This window comes from Lagenorhynchus albirostris, chromosome 1 (assembly GCF_949774975.1).
Source record: "Lagenorhynchus albirostris chromosome 1, mLagAlb1.1, whole genome shotgun sequence".
Taxonomy (NCBI): domain Eukaryota; kingdom Metazoa; phylum Chordata; class Mammalia; order Artiodactyla; family Delphinidae; genus Lagenorhynchus; species Lagenorhynchus albirostris.
Window position 1 is genome coordinate 1,689,046 of NC_083095.1, and position 19,354 is coordinate 1,708,399.

Here is a 19,354-nt window from a genome sequence, read left to right on the forward strand (position 1 = left end):
CCTCTGGCCCTTCCAGACCTTCACTCCAGCTCCTGTCACGCTCGTGTAAGAGCTAACTCAGATCTCATTTACTGCTGCATTTACAGTGGCTCTGCTTTTCTGGTGAAACCCTGTCTGACAAAAGTTGACTTTTAAAAAGAAGTCTATATTCCTTTATAAGTTTTAGAAATTTGGATTTTTTTCAGAATGAAATACCTTTTAATCTCCTCTAATAACTGTCAGAAACAAACTTAGTCTAATGCTTTTATTGTTTTAACATAGATATATTAGTGACCAGGTAATCTCTCTAATTTCCAAAATGTGGACTAAGAATTTAACTTAAGTAGAAACCTAAAATATACAAAACTGAAGTAGTTTTACCAAAATTAGGTATTTTCCTTCACGGAAAAAAAATTAGAAAATGCCACATGGTTTTGAAAAAAACACACAGCTTTCCCCTTGTGGTACACTGGGAGCCCTGGTTTCTCCTGTGCCCCAGGTTTAAATCACCGTAACAAAACAGAACATACAAGCATGTTCTAGAACCTTACATGAAAAATTAGCCACTTATATTTACCTTAGTAAATTGAAAGCAAAATACAGCTCTTTTTCCAAATGAAGTCTTCTTTCAGAATAACTTTTCCCAAAATGTTTATTAATACAGTGATCTTCTGTTTCTAGAAAAGACTAGACTTTTCCCAATCTTTCACTTGAACAGAAATACCACTCTCCAGCCACCATCCGAAGAGGAAAGGAACTGGGACCGAGAAGGTCTTTCACACAGAGTGGACAGAGGGAGGCAGCCTGCGGGTGGAGCCTTTAACAGGCCTCCGTGGCCCCCAGGAGGGCTGGGTACAGCCTGCGTCCCGTCTAGGAACTGAGGACAATCAGTTTGTGCAGCTGGTACAGAAAGGTGTTCTTCCCTCTGCTGCTCTCCCGGTCCGCCTGCTCCATCACCAGCTTCAGATCAACCTATCGGGGCAAAAGGACCAGTCAGGCTCTGCAATGGGACTTTTCTAGACATAAAGTAAAACAAATAAAATTATACACACACATATACATAGACACATAAGATGGCAGAAACTACTCTTTTAATTTTCTAAAAATATTTACAGAACGCTTCTCTATTCTCACAACAATAAATACTATATATCTGCTATTTCATCTTTAAATTCATCCTAATAATATGGCAATCTTTACCCAGAAATCTCCCATACATTCCTTCCTATGTAACTGTGAACAGTAAACGTGAACAGAGGCATTAAAGCATGTAAGTTTTCTAAACCACACCAACCTCAGAATGAAATTCTGCTTTCAAAGTAAGCCCTGCTATTAGCTTCAAACACCCCCGTGGAGGCTGTAGGAGAGGTGGCTGGGGCACAGCTCTGTGCACATGATGAAGCTGGCTCCAGGGACTGGTCCTCAGGGCTCTAACAGGGGAAACCAGTCATGGAGCACATGGAGAGAAGGAACATTCTGCAGCAGAAGTAACTTCCAGACTCAGAGTGGGACAACACCATCTCCAGGGGTGGTAGCCTACCTCCACTGCCAAAGGGATGAGAAACTAGTGCCCCAGCCGGTTTATTTATAAAGACATCCTTGGCTCTAGGATTAAAGCTTCAAATTCCTCCCTGAGTTCCTTTCCTGAAATTACATTTTACTCTAAATCTTACAGACAGGAAATGTCAAGGTGCCCCATATGGGCCGTGCCCTACTTCACAACTGCTATGGACTGAATTGTGTCTTCCAAATCCCCAATGCTATGGACTGAATTGTGTCTTCCAAATCCCCAACTGCTATGGACTGAATTGTGTCTTCCAAATCCCCAATTTGGAGATGAGGCCTTTGCGAGGTTATTCAGGTTAGATGAGGTCATGACGGTGGGGCTCCCATGATGGGATTAGGATGGGATTAATGCCCTTATAAGAAGAGACACCAGAGAGACACCACTCTCTCTGCCATGTGAGGGCACAGTGAGAAGGTGGATGTCTCCAAGCCACTCCAACAACAACCAATGTACCCTAAAAGCTAATCCAAACATTCATACCTGTTTTATCCAAAATTAAAGGATAATTAGCCTGAGGTCTAATTTTTCACCAAGACATTACACAGAGTATACTATCCAGAAACAGCCTGTGTGGCCTGTGACCCTGCCCCGTTAACCAAAGAACCACACACTTTGCCGCCAGGCTCCCTCTGCTCCCCGGGCATCCTCCACCAACCCTGTTGGAGCCCCTGAATCCATCAAGAGTTCTGTTCCCATCAATCCTGGTGGTAGGCTGCTCATGTGGCCACCTATTTCTCACTCACCTGATTCCACTCATATGGCTTTTCATGCCACTTAGGAACAATTTTCTCTCTTGGTTTCAATGGACAGAACAAACTAAAATTTAAAAAAAGAGAGTTTAAGTCACCTTAATTATACATTAGTAATTGAAAACACTACTGTGATTTTTAAAATGAGATTTAAATCCTACGTACTTTCCCTCAGAATTGTAACTCCAATAAGTTTCTTAAAGGTCAAAATTTATGTAATTATGATCAGAGAATATTTTAACCCCCTATACATTCAAAAACAAAAAAAATGGAGCAACGTGGGTCTATAAGACTGACCCTTGTTTTCTGTGTTCCCCTAGTAACCAGTGGAGCTGCTGTTACCACACATCGCCTGGGTTACTGCGTCAAGTTCTAGGAAATGTAAGAGGATCTTTTATACCATTTATTCTTAAGCAGCCATGACAAGTTGGAAATGTCATCAGCTTAAAAAGGCAGAGATAGAGAATTCTAGCAATAAGAATGTAAAGAAGTCTGCAAATCTTCTTGCACCACCCCTCCAAGCAACTATAAAACTAGACAAAATCGTCCAAAAAACATGCCTGAAGACTCTGGATATTAACCAAAAGCAAAATCAGAAGCATTCATTCACGAAAAACTGCTGAACTCCAGGTAACAACAGTGGAGTCTGTGGAATTCATGCCTGGGGCTACTCCCACCCACCACTCACACCCACCCCACCAGCTCAACCTGGCACCCTAGTGTTCCCAGGGTGAAAACAGGCATCTTCACTGCCAGACTGAATTTACTTGATTTGGAGCAGAGGGTAAAAACCCTCATGCCTGGCAGCACTGTCAGTGAAAATGGCAACCTCAGTAGGAAATAAATGGAGAAAGCCCACAGCTCTGGGAGCCTTCTGCCCTGGTCCTGCTTGGGGCCAGCAGCAGACCAGCTGACAATCCAGAAATGCAAGAGGGAGATCCTGCAAACGAGTGCCGCAGAGGCTAGTCGGGCTCACCACACATTCCCTAGCTGACGGAGAAGCTGCACACACACGTGCAGCAGAGACCTACGAAGGCCCCTGGCCTGCCACACGGCCCTGGCCAACTAGGAGGTGGCATGCACGCACAGGAAAGCCCTGGCAAGAAACAAAAGCCAGATTTCAAAACTGCCTGAACTTTGGATGGACTACCTGACCCACACAGAGACCCACCGGCAGAGGGCAGAAGCCTTAATGACTTAGGTATTTAAGCACAACTTCTCACTAATCATTGGCTGAGCACTAAGCAATGCAGACACAAGGATGACCCCTAACAAGCCAGGCTGAAAAATAAAAAGAAGAATTAAAAAAACAGGCATTAGTGGCCTTACAACATGGTGGGGAAACTGATTCTGCAGAATTCTGCAGGGAGTAATCAAAACCCTACATTAATACACTACGTTATCTAAAATGCCCAATTTTCAGCCAAAATTATGAGATATTTTGTGAAGAAACAGGAATGTGTGACCCAGACTCAGGAATAAAAAAAAGAACAGCCAACAGAAGCTGACTGAGTGGACTCAGATGTGGTTTTAGCAGGTAAGACTTTAAAAAAGTCACTGCGAGTACATACAAAGAATTAAAGCAAACTGTGTTTAAAGAAATAAAGGAAAATATGATGGTAATGACTCAAAGGTAATCTCAACAAAAATTTAAAACTATCCACAGAACCAAAGAGGAATTTTAGAGTTGAAAGGTACAATAACTAAAATGGAAAATTCCTTATGTAGGAGACCAAAATCTCCAGGTGTGAGATGCACAAATAAAGAATCAGTAAACTTAAGGATGGATCAATAGAAGCTAATTAATCTGAACAACAGAGAAAAAGGACTGAAGAAAAATGACCAGAACCTCAGAGATCAGTGGGACAACATCAACTGTACACAAACACATGTAAAATGGGAGTCCCACAGGAGAGGAGAGCAGGAATAGGGCAGAAAAATCATTTATAAAAATTCAAAGATGCAAATAGGTTATAAGTAAAAGGATAGGAAAAGATATGCCATGCAAACAGTAACAAAACCAAGCCAGAGTAGCTATATTAATATCAGACAAAATAGACTTTAAAACAAGAAATATTACTAGAATAAAAAGAGAGATTTCATAATGACAAAAGGGCTAATACATCAGAAAGATACAAAAATTATAAACATAAACGTGTCTAACAGAGCCCCAAAGGACATAAAAGAAAAGCTGACAGACTTGAAAAAAGAAATAACTCAATAATTAGTTAGAAATTTTAATATCCCAGTTTCAACATTACAGAACTAGAGAGAAAACCAGCAAAGACAGTGAGTCCTAGAACACCAACTCAATCCACCCAACATCTACAAAACACCCCACCCAACAACAGATGTGCATTCTTCTCAAGTGAACATGGACCATTTTCCAGGAAAGACTGTATGTCAGGCCATAAAACAAGTCTCAATAAATTTTAAAAGAAATTCTGAAAGACTGAAATCATTCCAAGTATGTATAATACCTACACAGAAATAAATTATATATCAACATTTTAAAAAGTTGAAAAATACCAAAATACTTGAAAATTAAACAATATACTTCTAAATAACCCATCAAAGAAGAAATCACAAGGGAAACTAGAGAATATTTTACAAAGAATAAAAATCAAAATACAACAAATCAAGAAGTATGGGATGCAGCAAAAACAGTAACGGAGAGAAATGTATAGCTTTAAACGTCTGTAACAGAAAAGGTGGTCTCAAAACAATAATTAAGCTTATAAGTTATGAAACTAGAAAAAGAGCATGCTAAACCCAAAGCAATCAGAAGTAAGGGAATAATCATTATGAGAGTGAACATCAATGAAACAGAAAAAAGATAAACACTAGGGGGAAAAAATCAACAAAACCAAAAGTTAGTTCTTTAAAGGGGTCAACAGAATTAATAAATTTTAGCTAAGCTAAACTGACTTAAGAAGAAAGAAAATCTGAACAGACCTAAAACACAAGAAATTAGTAATTTAAAATCTCCCCACAAAGAGAAGTCCAAGCTCAAATGATTTCATTAGTAATTTCTATCAAATATTTAAAGAAATATCAATCTTATATAAACTCTTTCAGAAAATAGCAGGAAACACCTCCTAACTCATTCTATGAAGCCAGTGCTACTCTGATACCAAATCAGACAAAGGTATCACAAGAAAACTTGTGATATCTTGTGAAACCAATAACCCTCATGAACACGGATGAAAAATCTTTAGCAAAAACCTATTAAAAACCTTTAACTTGTTTGCTATAAAACAAGTTTATAGGGACTTCCCTCATGGCGCAGTGGTTAAGAATCCGCCTGCCAATGCAGGGGACACGGGTTTGAGCCCTGGTCCGGGAAGATCCCATATGCTGCAGAGCAACTAGGCTCGTGTGCCACAACTACTGAGCCTGCGAGCCACAGCTACTGAGCCTGCATGCCTAGAGCTCCGCAACAAGAGAAGCCACCGCAGTGAGAAGCCCGCGCACTGCAACGAAGAGTAGCCCCCGCTTGCTGCAACCGGAGAAAGTCCGCATGCAACAACAAAGACTCAACACAGCCAAAAATAAAAGTAAATTTTAAAAATAAATAAAAATAAAACAAGTTTATAAAAAGAATTACACACTATGTGGAATTCATCCCAGGAATGCAGGCTAGCTTTAACAACCAAAAAGCAATTAATGTAATATACCATACAAATCAAAGAAAAAAAACATGATTATCTCACAGACACAGAAAAGGCATTTGGCAAAATGTGACATTCTTTCCTGATGAAAGCTCTCAGCAAACTAGGAATAGAAAGGAACTCCTTCAACCTGATAAAGAGCCTCTACAAAAACCCTGCAGCCAACCTGCAGCTAACATACTCAGCAGTGAAAAACGATGCTTTCTCCCCAAAACTGGGAACAAGGCAAAGATGTATGTTCTCACCACTTCTATTCAGCTCAATACAGAGGGTTCTAGCCAGTATAATAAAACAGGAAAAAGAAATTAAGAGTGTACAGATTGGAAAGGAAGCAGTAAAACTGTCTTTATTCATAGATATGATCCTGTGTGTAGGAAATCCTAAAGAACCTACAAAAACTGGCACTAACAAACAGGTTTAACAAGGTCACTGGATAAAAGATCAATATATAAAAATCGAGCTTCCTTGGTGGCGCAGTGGTTGAGAGTCGCCTGCCGATGCAGGGGACACGGGTTTTTGCCCCGATCCGGGAAGATCCCACATGCCGCGGAGCGGCTGGGCCCATGAGCCATGGCCGCTGAGCCTGCGCGTCCGGAGCCTGTGCTCCGCAACGGGAGAGGCCACAACGGTGAGAGGCCCGTGTACTGCCAAAAAAAAAAAAAAAAAAATCAATTGTTCATTTCTAGCAATGAACAATGCAAAAATAAAGAAAACAATTTAAACTTACAATAGCATCAAAAAGACTAAAATAGAAATAATTTAACAAAATACTGCACACTTGAAAACCATAAAAAGTGTTAAGAGAAATTAAAGGATATCTAACAGACATTCCAGCTCAGTGCATTGTACAACTCAATACCGTTAAGATGGCAGTTCTCCTCAAACTGATCTACTGATTCAATACAATCCCCATCACAACCCCTGCAAGGTTTGTTGTAGAAATGGACAAGCCGATCTTAAATTTTATATGGAAAGTAAAAGGATCTAAAAGAGTAAAAAAAAAAACTTTGAAAAAGAAGAACAAAATATGAGGACTAACACTACCCAATTTCTATTAAAGACAGACATAAATCAACAGAACAAAATAGGAAGTTCAAAAATAAACCTTTACATTTATGGCCAATTGATTTTTGACAGGTGCCAAGGCAATTCAGAGGGGGAAAAGACAGTTCTTCAGCAAATGATGTTATAACAACTGGATGTTCATATGTGAAAAAATGAACTTAAGACTCTTACACGTCACACCATATACAAATATCATCTCAAAATGGATCAAAGACCTCAGTACCATAAGTAAATATAAGAATTAGAGGAAAACAGAGGAGAAAGAAAACTCTTCTGTGAAGTTGGGTTTAGCAAAGATTTTTCAGATATAACACCAAAAGCATAAACCATAAAATTTTTTTTAAAAAAGCTAAAGTGGACACCATCAAAATTAATAACGTGTTCTTTAGGATATGCCATTAAGAAAATGAAAAGACAAGCTATGTGATGGGGAAAATATCTGCAAATTGCATATTCGGAAGAGACTTTTAGCTAGCATTTATAAAGAACTTCTACAACTCAATAAGACGACAATCAAACCAATTAAAAAACAGGGAAAAGATCTAAAGATACTTCACCAGAAAAGGTGTATGACTGGTTAATAGGATATATAAAGATCTTTTATATCATTAGTTATTAAGGAAATGCAAATTAAAACCATAATAAGATACTACCATAACTCCACTAGATTAAGTACAACAAAAAATACACTGACAATGCCAGGTGCAGGCAAGGATGTGAAGAGACTGGAACTGTCACATGTTGCTGGTGGGAATGTAATATGTGAGTCACTTTGGAAAACAGTTTGTCCATTTCTTAAAAAATTAACATAAACTTACTATACAACCTACCAATTCTACTCCTAGATATCTACCCAAGAGAGAAGAAAATATATGTTCACTCAAAGACTTTACATGACTTTCCAGAGTAGCATTATTCATAACAGCCAAATACTGGAAACAATCCAAACATTTAATCAACTGGTGAATGGATGGATAAAGGAAATGTGGCATACACAAACAGTGGAGTATTATTCAGTTGTTAAAAAGAACAAACATGTTACAACACGGATGAACCTCAAACATATTATGCTCAATGAAAGAAGCCAGATTTTTTTAAAAAAAACATTATGCCATTTACATAAAATTTTCAGAGAAGGCAAATCTATGGAGACCAAGAGCAGCTCAGTGGTTGCCCAGAGTGGGGGTAGGAACAGGAGTTGCTGACAAACTAAGAACTTGTGTTTCTAAAAACAGCTTTATTGAGGTACATACCATGAACTAATTAATTTAAGTACACAATTTAATAATTTTAGTAAATTTATAGATTTGTGTGACTATCACCACAACTGTTCTAAGGTATTTACAAGCGAACTTTTGGGGATGACAGAACTGTTGTAAAGCTGAGTTGTGGTGATGGTTAGCACAAGTCCGCAAACTTACTAAAATCACTGAACTGCTACCCTAACCCCCGCCTACCCAGAGCACAGCAAGTCAGGACACGGCCACCCTCGTCGGGGGTGGAGAGAGAGGGAATAAGGAGAGGCAAAGGAGCACCAGGTGACTGGTCCTTCCTGGCGAGAAGGCATCCTGTGCTGTTGGGAGCAGAGCTGTGTAAGAACAGGGAGCATCTGCCAACTTGGTGACCTGCCACTCCTTCCCATATGCATTTTGGGTGATTTCTTTTGGCTTATGAGCACTTCTTATGTTTTATAACACGGTTTCCCTCAGCTGCCGGTCACGTGGCACATTCACTGCATGCAAACACACTGAGATGACCTGTGCATTGTATGTATGTTAAACTTCAACACAAAGTTCACGTAAAAATATTTTCAGCCTTTATCACAATGGCTAAGGCAGCTCTGTTTATCTAACACCTTTCTGAAAGGTGTCCACTGCTTCCTGTTCTCGCACAGGACTGGATGTGCCGGGAGCCTTCTGTTTGCTCCTCCCCCATGTCTGTCCTCCCTTCTCGGCCTCCTCTGAGCTGTCCAGGCTGACCTGGGCTCACGGGCTGCACCAACGAGAGCCCCTGTCCTAGGGATTCGGATTGGGTTTGGCCAACGGAGAGCCCAGCAAGTGTCGGAGGGGGAGGGGGAAGCACGACAGCGGGGCCCACTCCTGTAAGTTGGTCCTCTCCACACAGCCTCTCAGCCTCCACAGCCCAGGCCCCTTCCCTCCCTTTGCCCCTGAGGTGCCCACTGTGGTTTCCCTCCGACCTGCCTGTGCCATTTGAAAGGGTCTCTTTATCACATTCTCAAGCCGCCCCTACTTGCTGCCTGGCTCCTGGCAGACGATCAGGACACAGGTGGCTGGTGCCTCCGTCTGGCACCTCTAGATGCCGCCCCGCGTCAGAGGATCAGTCTATCACGTCTCATAAACAATTCAAGGCATTCACAATCTAGACAGCTAAGAAAGAAAACTTGTCATCACACAACTCACCCTAAAAGTTTCTGCCGAGCATTATCCTGCAACTGTGTGATCCTTTCTGGCCCAAGACACATCGATCCATTTGGTCCATCACACACTAGCTTGTTAATAGCGGCTCTGAGAATATTAATCTGTAAATAAATGGCAACGTACTCATATGGTTCTTCTATAATTGAATTCCACTCCACATTTAAATAATTCATAAGCATTCAGATTTCATATTTTCATGATTATCATCAGTATTGTTTCTGGAAGAAATTATCAAAACAACACAAATAACACCAATAACCACTATCAATAATTTAAGAAGCAATAACAGAAAAGAAACAGCAAGGAAGGTTCAGACTTTTCAGTGTAAGCACACTTTTTAAACTTCTACTAAAATTTAATAGTTTAACCCATGGGGTTACACTGTTCAAAATCTACTTGTATCACATACACAGTAAGCCCTCTGTATCTGTGGATTCAACCAACCTTGGATCAAAAACATGCAGGAAAAAAAAATTCCATGAAGTTCCAAAAATCAAAACCTGAATTTGCCATACACTGGCAACTATTTACATAGGGTTTACATTGTATTAGGTATTGTAAGTAATCCAGAGATCATCTAAAGTGTATGGGTGGTGTGCACAGGTTATATGCAAATACTACACCATTTTATATAAGGGACTTGAGCTTCTGCAGATTTTGGTATCTGAGGGGGGTCTTGGAACCAATCTCCCACAGATACCGAGGCAGGACCATATGTTCCTCTCACTTTGTGTGTGTCTTTTCTTCCTTAATTTTTTTTAGTATTTATTTATTTGGCTGCATCAGGTCTTAGTTGAGGCACGTGGGGTCTTTCGCTGCGGCACGAGCTTCTCTCTAGTTGTGGCACACGGGTTCCAGAGCACGTGGGCTTAGTAGTTGTGGCACGCAGGCTCTAGAGCACATGGGCTTAGCTGCCCCACAGCATGTGGGATCTTAGTTCACCGACCAGGGATTGAACCCACGTCCCCTGCATTGGAAGGAGGATTCTTAACCACTGGACCACCAGGGAAATCCCTTGTGTGTGTTTTTTCAATTGAGGTACAATTGGTACATGACAGTATGTTAGTTGCAGGGGTACAAAAGAATAATTCGGTGCTTGTATACACCGCACAGTAAGTCCAGTTACCACCGGTCACCATGTGCCTGACCCCTTCACCCTTTCCGCCCCTCTCAGCCCCTGCTGTCGCCCTGTGTGCAACGTTCCCACAGAAGCCTGAGGAGTGCCCCCAGAGCAACAACGTGGCATATTTTGTTCCAGCCTGTGCCATAGTGTTTAATGAACCTTCTGCTTTGAGTAATCTGAAACTTAGGAAGAGCAGCGAAGACAGAACAGACGTTCCGTGCACCCCTCCCGGACACGAACGCCTTCCACCCGCAGTCCATCTGTCACTACTCAGAGGCTGACCTGGGCACATCACTATTAACTGGAGTCCAGGCTCCATGTGGATTTGACCACCTTTTCCACTCACGTCCTCTTTCTATCCCCGGACCCAATCCAGGGCACCACACTGCACATGTTGTCACGTCTCCCCGGTCTCCTTTGGTCCAGGGCAGTTTCTTAGCCCTTTCCTGTTTTTTGAGACCTTGACAGTTCTGATTTCTGGTCAGGTATTTTGTGAGATGCCCCCTACTCTGGGCTTATGTGACGCCTTTCTCATGATTAGGTTGGGGTGGTGAGTTCTGGGGAGAACCCCACAGAGGTGGGGGCCCTTCTCATCCCGTCCCGTCAGGACGTGTGCGCCATCGCCAGGACGGATCACTGGTGATGCTGGCCTTGGCCACTTAGCCGAGGCAGTGTCTGCCAGGCTCCATGGAAGCCAGTCACTAAGTCTAGTCCACTCTCAAAGCGGGGAGGAGGGAACAGGGGAGGTGTAAGCTCCACCTCCTGGGCACTGCTGGGAATTCTCCTGAGTGGAAGATTTGTCTCCTCGTCCCCATTTGTTTATTCAATCACTTGTTTACACCCTTTGGACACTGTGAGTTATAACCCAATACCCCGTGATTTATTCTGTTGCTCTGTCCCAACCTTGGCCACTGGCCTCCATGTCCCTGTGACAGGCTGCACACTTCTGTTTCTTGAGTGCTTCTTTACTTCCTGGCTCTACAAGCAGCTCCAGGCTCATCCTGTGTTTCCTCTGCCCATTTCTCCAAGGAGCCCGGGTTCCTTTTATTGGAAAATCCTATCAGAAACCGCAATCTGGGCCCTGGGTTTGTTCATGGCTACTGGGGTGTCATCATTTCTTGCGCTCAGAGAGCTAGGTTATTGGTGCGTGTGTACAAAATCACGTATACACACGTAACTTACTTGCATGCAGTAAGTTAAACATGAATTCCTACTGAACCATGTCTCTCAGTCACCCTGTCCCACAGGGTGTGTTCTAGCCTTCCTTTCTAAGTCCATCTCTAAGTTTAGTAATGAGAAACCTGGCTCCTGCGTCCATTTACTCTGTTGCTCAAGCCCAGTAGCACACAGTTTCAGAAATAACTTGCACTCCATGAGAAACAACTTTACCAAGTAGAAGACAGGAGCCTTACCATTTCCAGTCAAAAGTGTTTTCCAAAGCTCCTTTTCCCCTCACCCCCTTCAATGCAATTATCCCCCAAATCCTAGTCGGTGTTGCGGGTGTGTGTGTGTGTGTGTGTGTGTGTGTATTGCATATATTGGAGTTCCACTCTTTCACGGGGCACGGACTATGTTGGGTTTTTTTTAATATTTATTTTTTTACTTATTTTTTTTGGACCCAATTATTTAATCAGGTTCTTTGTAAGAAGTTTAGAACACTGCTTTGTGAGGAGAAATTCTGTCCATGAGAGCGAACACAGAGCAGACGTAGCCCTGGAGCTGAGGAGCAGCTTTGATTCTTTGCAGAATTTGAGTCCACAGCTTTCTGATCAACCTTCCGCTGCTCTGTAATCTCGTATTTCTCTCTCTCTGTGTTGAAGATCTCACCTTCCTGGTGCCTGGGCTTACGCAGTTTCTTCTTCTTGAAGTAAGCACCAGTGAGATGTTCTGGGATTTTCACACCACTGATATCAATTTTGGTGGAAGTGGCAATGACAAATTTCTGGTGTGTTCTCCGCAGAGGAACTCGATTGGGGGACAGAGGCCCGGTCACAAGTGGCAAGGCACTGCTCAGCTGCTTCAGGAAGATGACCCTCTTGCCTCTGTGGCGCCCAGTGAGCATAACCAGAATGGTCCCAGGAGTGATGCTGGCGCGGTTTCCTCACGTGCTTACTGAAGGGTTTTTTGCGGCGACTCAACAGCTTTCGAGGCACATCTTCAGTAGGATGATACCTAGGCATTTTGCGAAGTTTAACCACCCGGGTACCACCATTCTTGTCACCACCAACTGGTTTTGTGACAGTAGCAAGAACCTTCACCTTCTTTTTCTTTTCAACCTTGGATTTAGCTGCTGAATACTTCCTCTCGTACGAGGCCTTTCTGGAATACACAGCCGATCGGGAATATCTGCCAATTCCTCTGACCAGGACAGGGTTTCGGCTGCAGTGGGGCTTCCCCTGCTTAACCTGCTTCACCTTTTTAACCTTGCCACCAGCATCAGCCTTCTTGGCTTCAGGTTTTTCTCCTTAGTATCTGGCTTCTCAGCCTTTTCACCCGCCATCTTGCAAGATGGGAAAAACTATTTTTTTACTTACTTATTTGGTTGCACCAGGTCTTAGCTGCAGCAGGTGGACTCCTTAGTTGCAGCACATGGGCTCCTTAGTTGTGGCAGGTGAACTCTTAGCATGCACGTGGGATCTAATTCCCTGACCAAGGGTCGAACCCGGGCCCCCTGCACTGGGAGCGTGGAGTCTTAACTACTACACCAACAGGGAAGCCCCAGACTATGGGATTTTTTGTTTTTTTGTTGTTTTTTTTAACATCTTCATTGGAGTACAATTGCTTTACAATGTTGTGTTAGTTTCTGCTGTATAACAAAGTGAATCAGCTATATACATACATACAACCCTATATCCCCCCCTCTTGTGTCTCCCTCCCACCCTCCCTACCCCACCCCTCTAGGTGGTCACAAGTCACCGAGCTGATCTCCCTGTGCTATGTGGCTGCTTCCCACTAGCCATCTATTTTACATTTGGTAGTCAGACTACGGGTTTTGACAAGCACACAGAGCCATGCATCTACCCCCGCAGCACACACAGGGCAGCTCCTTCACTCTCCAGTCCCTGTGGTATCCTTTGTGGTCCATCACTCCTCTGCCCCCAGGAACCACGAATCTGTTTTCCGTCCCTATAGTCTGGCCTTTTCCAGAATGTCATATGAATAGAATCATACCATCTGCAGCCCCCGAGTCCTGGCTTCTCTCACTTAATAACATGCATTTAAAATTCGCTCACGTTGTTGCAGGAATCAACTGCTCACTCCCTTTATTGCTGAGGAGTACTCCCCTGTATACGGCTGTGCCACAGCTCGTCCATCCCCTGCTGAAGGACATCTTGACTGCTTCCAGTTGTTAGCTATTATGAATGCTGCAATCCATATTCACAAACAGGTCTTATGTGGATGTAAGTTTTCAAATCTCTTTGATAAATACTTAAAAGTAGGACTCCTGGGTCTTACGGTCGGTGTATGTTTAACTTTGAAGAACCTTATCCTCCACAAAACACTAGCCCCGCTCTGCACTCCCACCAGCAGTAACAGTGTTCCTGTTGCTCCACATCCTTGCTAGCACTGGGTATTTTCAGTTTTTTGGATTTTAGCCATTCTAATAGGTCTGCAGAGGTACGTCACTGAGATCTTAACTTGCATTTTCCTAATGACATATGATGTTGAACACCTTTTCATTGGTTTATTGCCATCCATATTTAATTTAGTTGCTTATTTTATTGAGTTTTAAGAGTTCATTACACATTATGAACAAAAGTCCTTCCTTAGATACATATTTGCAAATATTTCCTCCCCGTGTGTAGCTTGTCTTTTCATCCTCTTAACAGGGTCTTCTGCAGAGCAGGTTTTAATTTGATGAAGTCCAAATTATCAATTTTTTCTTTCAGATTATGCTTTATTGCATCTACAAACTCATTGCCAAACCCAAGGTCATATAGATTTTCTCCTGTATTTACTTCTAGAAGTTATACAGCTCCATAAATCATGACTAGGTCTATGATCTAAGGAGTACTTTTAAGCCCCAAAGCCCCTTTACATGAAAGAGCAGTCAAGTTCAATCAACAAAGCCACATGCCCCCTGGAGAAAGGACCAGACCGCAGGCCTCACCCAGCGCCCCTCCCCCACCCCACCCCCTCCTGCACAGCTATGCCAACCTCAGCGACGCCATGGAACTTCTAGCACTCTGGAGGAGTGCTTCCAAACTAGCTGTCCTGAAAGACCAGCTTTGTTTCTCATTTTGTAAAATGCAAGAGAACTGAGTTACTACAACAATGAAATACAAAAACAAAAGCATATAAAACATAAGTCCAAATTTTTCATTATTAAATTCAAAAGCTATAAAATTACTTTGTCACCCAAGTCTCTAAATGGTCAGCCTTAACTTGTGCACTGATCTGGTCCCAGACCAGCATAGGTACTTCCGCTGCAGAGTCGAGTTTGCACCCAAGGATCAGCCCAGCAAGCCCCCCACCGTGTGTGTGTGGAAAGGACCGAGTGGGGCAGGACTTTCCTCAGTCCCCAACAGGAACTAGCAAGGATGTCCAGCTGGTCCCGACTTGGGGTGAGGCCTGGGTAGACATGCACGGCAGTCTTGCTGCCTGCTGTTCAGTCCTACTGCCCAGGAAGGCTTACTGTGCCGGGAGGTACCTAATGAGAAATTCAGAGAGCACCACCTGTCAGGAATCTACTTCGCACAGAAAAGTAAAACAGGCAGGTCAAGGGAAAGCGAGCACCTCCAGGACCAGAGGTGTGCGCCTGCATTTTAAGCACGGCGTCAGATACAGCTCCTGTTGCTAAACGGCTGTACCAGCAAAACGAGAGCGAGCAGCAGCTCCCACTCTATGATGACCTCAGCAGCCTTACCTCTATGACATCCTCCACGCTGAACTGCACGTCAAATGCGAGCTCCATGTCATGCTCCGGCAGGAGAGGGGCCCCTGTAGTCGGATTCCACCCCAAACCACAGAGGACTCCAGTATAGCATTTGCCATCTCGATCAACTCTAAATGAAAAGTTTTGAGAAAAGTTAATATTTCAAAATTGTTAAGCCACGGGGTTTTTTGTTTTTGTTTTTTTGAATGGGCAGCCTGAGTTTATTTTATATATACAGATAGTATATATATATTTATTTACTTATTGAAGTATAGTTGATGTACAATATTGTGTTAGTTTCAGGTATACAGCACAGCAATTTGGATATATATACGTATGTATGTGTATATATCTCTCTTCAGACTCTTTTCCCTTATAGGTTATTAGAAAATATTGAGGGGCTTCCCTGGTGGCGCAGTGGTTAAGAATCCGGCTGCCAATGCAGGGGACACAGGTTCGAGCCCTGGTCCGGGAAGATCCCACGTGCTGTGGAGCAACTAAGCCCCTGGGCCACAACTACTGAGGCTGCGCTCTAGAGCCCGCGAGCCACAACTGCTGAGCCCGTGTGCCACAACTACTGAAGCCAGCGCTCTAGAGCCCGTGAGCCACAACTACTGAGCCTACATGCCACAACTACTGAAGCCCACACGCCTAGAGCCCATGCTCCACAACGAGAAGCCACCGCAATGAGCAGCCCACGCACTGCAACGAAGAGTAGCCCCCGCTCGCCGCAACTAGAGAAAGCCCGTGCGCAGCAATGAAGACCCAATGCAGCCAAAAATAAATTAATTAATTTAAAAAAAAAAGCAAGCCCTGCTCACTGACACACTTCTCTTTACTAAAGCCTCTAGGAGTTCCTGTCTGATCTTGGCACGAGAAAGAGCCACCGCTGCAGTCTACCTCGTGGCACCATCGCCAGTGGGACGGGCATGGTTTCCCACTGACAACCGGTGCCAGGAGACTTGGTGTCACAACCACAGCCCATTGACAACAGGACGGCCATCAGCGCGGTGCTGATGCTGGGCCTCAACTCCACCCACTTTGATCCCTTGCCCCACTTCAAGCCACGCTCCCGTGTGAGGCTGCGTGTCCTTGTCAGCTCTCGGAGCTTCTTTCTACACTGAGTCTCAGCGCAGCTCCGCAAATAACCATAATGCCTCCCTCAATCACACTGAAGCTGGGGGAGGTGCGGCCGGCCTCCAGACCTGCCAAGGACACTTTTCCATCAGCGCTTTCTCTCCAAAAGGGGGGAGGGGCCCCGTTTCTCCCACTGGGTTCGCATCTTACCAAAGCCTGGGACAAGACAAGGGAGCACCCCATACCTGAGCTCCATGACTGGTGCAAACAGCATGCTGAGGAGCGCAGGAAGGCCGGGGATGTGCGGCATCAGCGAGGTCTCCCTCAGCAGCATGGTGGACCCTGCGGACAGTCATGGCCAAGGGCAGCGCTGGGCGCATCGTAATGAGTGTGCCATCTTCCCTCCCCACAACTCCTCCTTGTCCTCAGGCCTCCCTCCCTGTGTTGAGTCTGTCCCCAAAGATGTGCCCCAGCAGAGACGTGCTCCCTGGTGTCGGTCCCCACAGCACCCCAAGAGGAACCCCTTATCCTAAGGCTCAAGCTTTGACCCCGTTTGGGGACCCGTCCTGTCTGGTTACTCTCGCCTTTCCTTTCTCCTCCTTAGGCTATCGGGTTTGTCCCTGGGCCAAGCTCTTGGATTTGCTCTCCTTCGTGGCCAAGCACAGTGGAATGAATGGATGATCAAGGAATCAATCTACGCATCCCTGCACAGCGGGAAAGGTGATGATGCTCCAGTTCTTCAACTCCCACCAGCCAATGTACTCAGGGAACAGTCTAAAACATGGCACACAGGCGTGAGGCTGTTCACTGATTACAAGACCAACTGCTCCGGGAACTGGAGTCAAGGGGAAGAAGAGAAGAGCAACACCGCAGGGACAGCAGGCCTTCACTCACCGGTGGCGTTAACCGAAAGGGAAGCTGCAACCAGCATCCTCTGGTGGAGGTCCTCGGGGCTGTCGCTGATGATGACAGAGTTGATGCTCTCCTTCTCAATCCGAACACGCCTGAAAGGAGAGCTGTCGGGAGATGGCTGCTCCTCCACCCGCGAGGCAGTGAGTGATGCCAAACCCGCGAGGAACACATTTCAAAGACAGTCCAACATGCAAACACAGGCCCAACAAGCGCAATACACCACGGCCCAGTCTGCACTGAGCCTCCTCACGCTGGAGCCCTGGGACTGGTCCTCCACCCCTTCCGCTCTTCCACCCCTCGTGTGATCCCAGCCATCCCTGGACCCACGTGCTGACGCTGCCCGAACCTCTACCTGCGCCCCAGACCTCTGTGCCGTGGCCACCCGCCCCCTTCCCCCCTCAGCGGAGCCCAGCAGGGTGCCCTCCGCTCCCGCTCCTCCCCCATCACCAGCTCTAATCAGGCACCGGCCTGTTGGGTCCACACCGAAAGCTCTCACAAAGCTGCCCGCTTCTGCACCTCCCGTCGTGGACTCGGCACAGTCCACGGTGCTCCTGCTCTGGAGCAGTGTGAGCAGCCTCAGAGGTCTGCGCCCACCCGAGCGTCCTTCATGCTGGAGCTCTGCACACTTTAAAGTGCTCAGAGCACTTGGACACCTTGTGAAAATGCAGGTTCGAAAGGGCTGGGTGGGGCTGAGCCCTGCATCTCTAACAAGCTCTTGGGGACGCGTCTGCTGCTGGTCCTGGAGGAGACTTTGAGAAGCCAGGGTCTACCCTGTAGCCGAAGTGACCATTTAAAGTGCGCACAGGGCTTCCCTGGTGGCGCAGTGGTTGAGAGTCTGCCTGCCAATGCAGGGGACATGGGTTCGAGCCCTGGTCTGCGAAGATCCCACATGCTGCGGAGCAACTAAGCCCATGCACCACAACTACTGAGCCTGCGCTCTAGAGACCGTGAGCCACAACTACTGAGCCTGCGCGTCTGGAGCCTGTGCTCCGCAACAAGAGAGGCCGTGACAGTGAGAGGCCTGCGCACCGTGATGAAGAGTGGCCCCCGCTCGCTGCAACCAGAGAAAGCCCTCGCACAGAAACGAAGACCCAACACACCCAAAAATAAATAAATAAATTTATAAACAATTTAAAAATAAAGTACACACAGTGAGGCTTCCCATGTGGCTCGTGAGGCTCTGCAGCCCCCGCACTTTCCCTCCACTTCCTCAGAGGTGACCCAAGGCCCATATGCCTGCTGCTGGGATCCTTCCCACCCAGCCCTCACCCTGCCTGCCCTGACAGCTGGACTTCTCCTGGTCTAACTCCTCTGCAGGCTTCAGGTCTCAGATTTCCCTGGAAAATCTCGACGGCCTTCCGACTGTGGACAGGGGCCCCTCTTAGATGCCTTTGTAATGTTCCATGGCCCCTAACAAGACCCTCATCAACCTATCTTGAAATAAGTGGCTTTCTCTGTCCTACCCTCTGCCCACTGGACCCATAATCTGGGGGAGGACACCAACTGTGTTTGTTCACTACTGTTCTCCCCAGCTGCTCCCAGGACACAGGGGGCACTCACAGACCTGCTGAATGTATAACAATTACAGTAAGAACAGAGAAAATGAAGGCTTTGATGAAAGATACTCCAACATGTCTTATACAGAATGGCTTTCACATAAGAGAGAATGGGAACCGCAGATTTGGAGCTAGTGGAGAAGCTGGAAGGAGTCAGAAAAAGTATCACATTCCTACAGGTCAGGTATAAATAAAAGTTAGTTTCTGATAAGCTCTGTAAAAAGAGGACCAGAGAAAAAAACTTCATGGGAAACTTAAGTTAATCATACCTGAACTTGGATATTCTGGTCAGACTATGACACCTCAGTTCATAAGGGTTAAAAGGCCCATGAAGTATTGCC

General features: G+C 45.0%; 1 protein-coding gene and 1 pseudogene across 1 annotated transcript in view; both read right to left on the reverse strand.

Annotated features, from left to right (window-relative positions):
- Positions 1–281: 281 nt before the first annotated feature.
- The window catches only part of TDRD9 (tudor domain containing 9), a 106,542-nt gene continuing 87,469 nt past the window's right edge, over positions 282–19,354 (reverse strand). Inside the window, exons 31-37 of the mRNA XM_060165164.1 lie at positions 19,283–19,353; positions 17,440–17,549; positions 16,791–16,887; positions 15,460–15,598; positions 9,452–9,570; positions 2,290–2,362; positions 282–951 (exon numbers count right to left, since the gene is read on the reverse strand). Of these exons, the coding sequence (XP_060021147.1) occupies positions 850–951; positions 2,290–2,362; positions 9,452–9,570; positions 15,460–15,598; positions 16,791–16,887; positions 17,440–17,549; positions 19,283–19,353 (711 nt within the window). The 3' untranslated portion in view covers positions 282–849. The remainder of the gene's footprint in view (positions 952–2,289; positions 2,363–9,451; positions 9,571–15,459; positions 15,599–16,790; positions 16,888–17,439; positions 17,550–19,282; position 19,354) is intronic.
- Positions 12,205–13,092, reverse strand: LOC132528972 (large ribosomal subunit protein eL6-like; annotated as a pseudogene).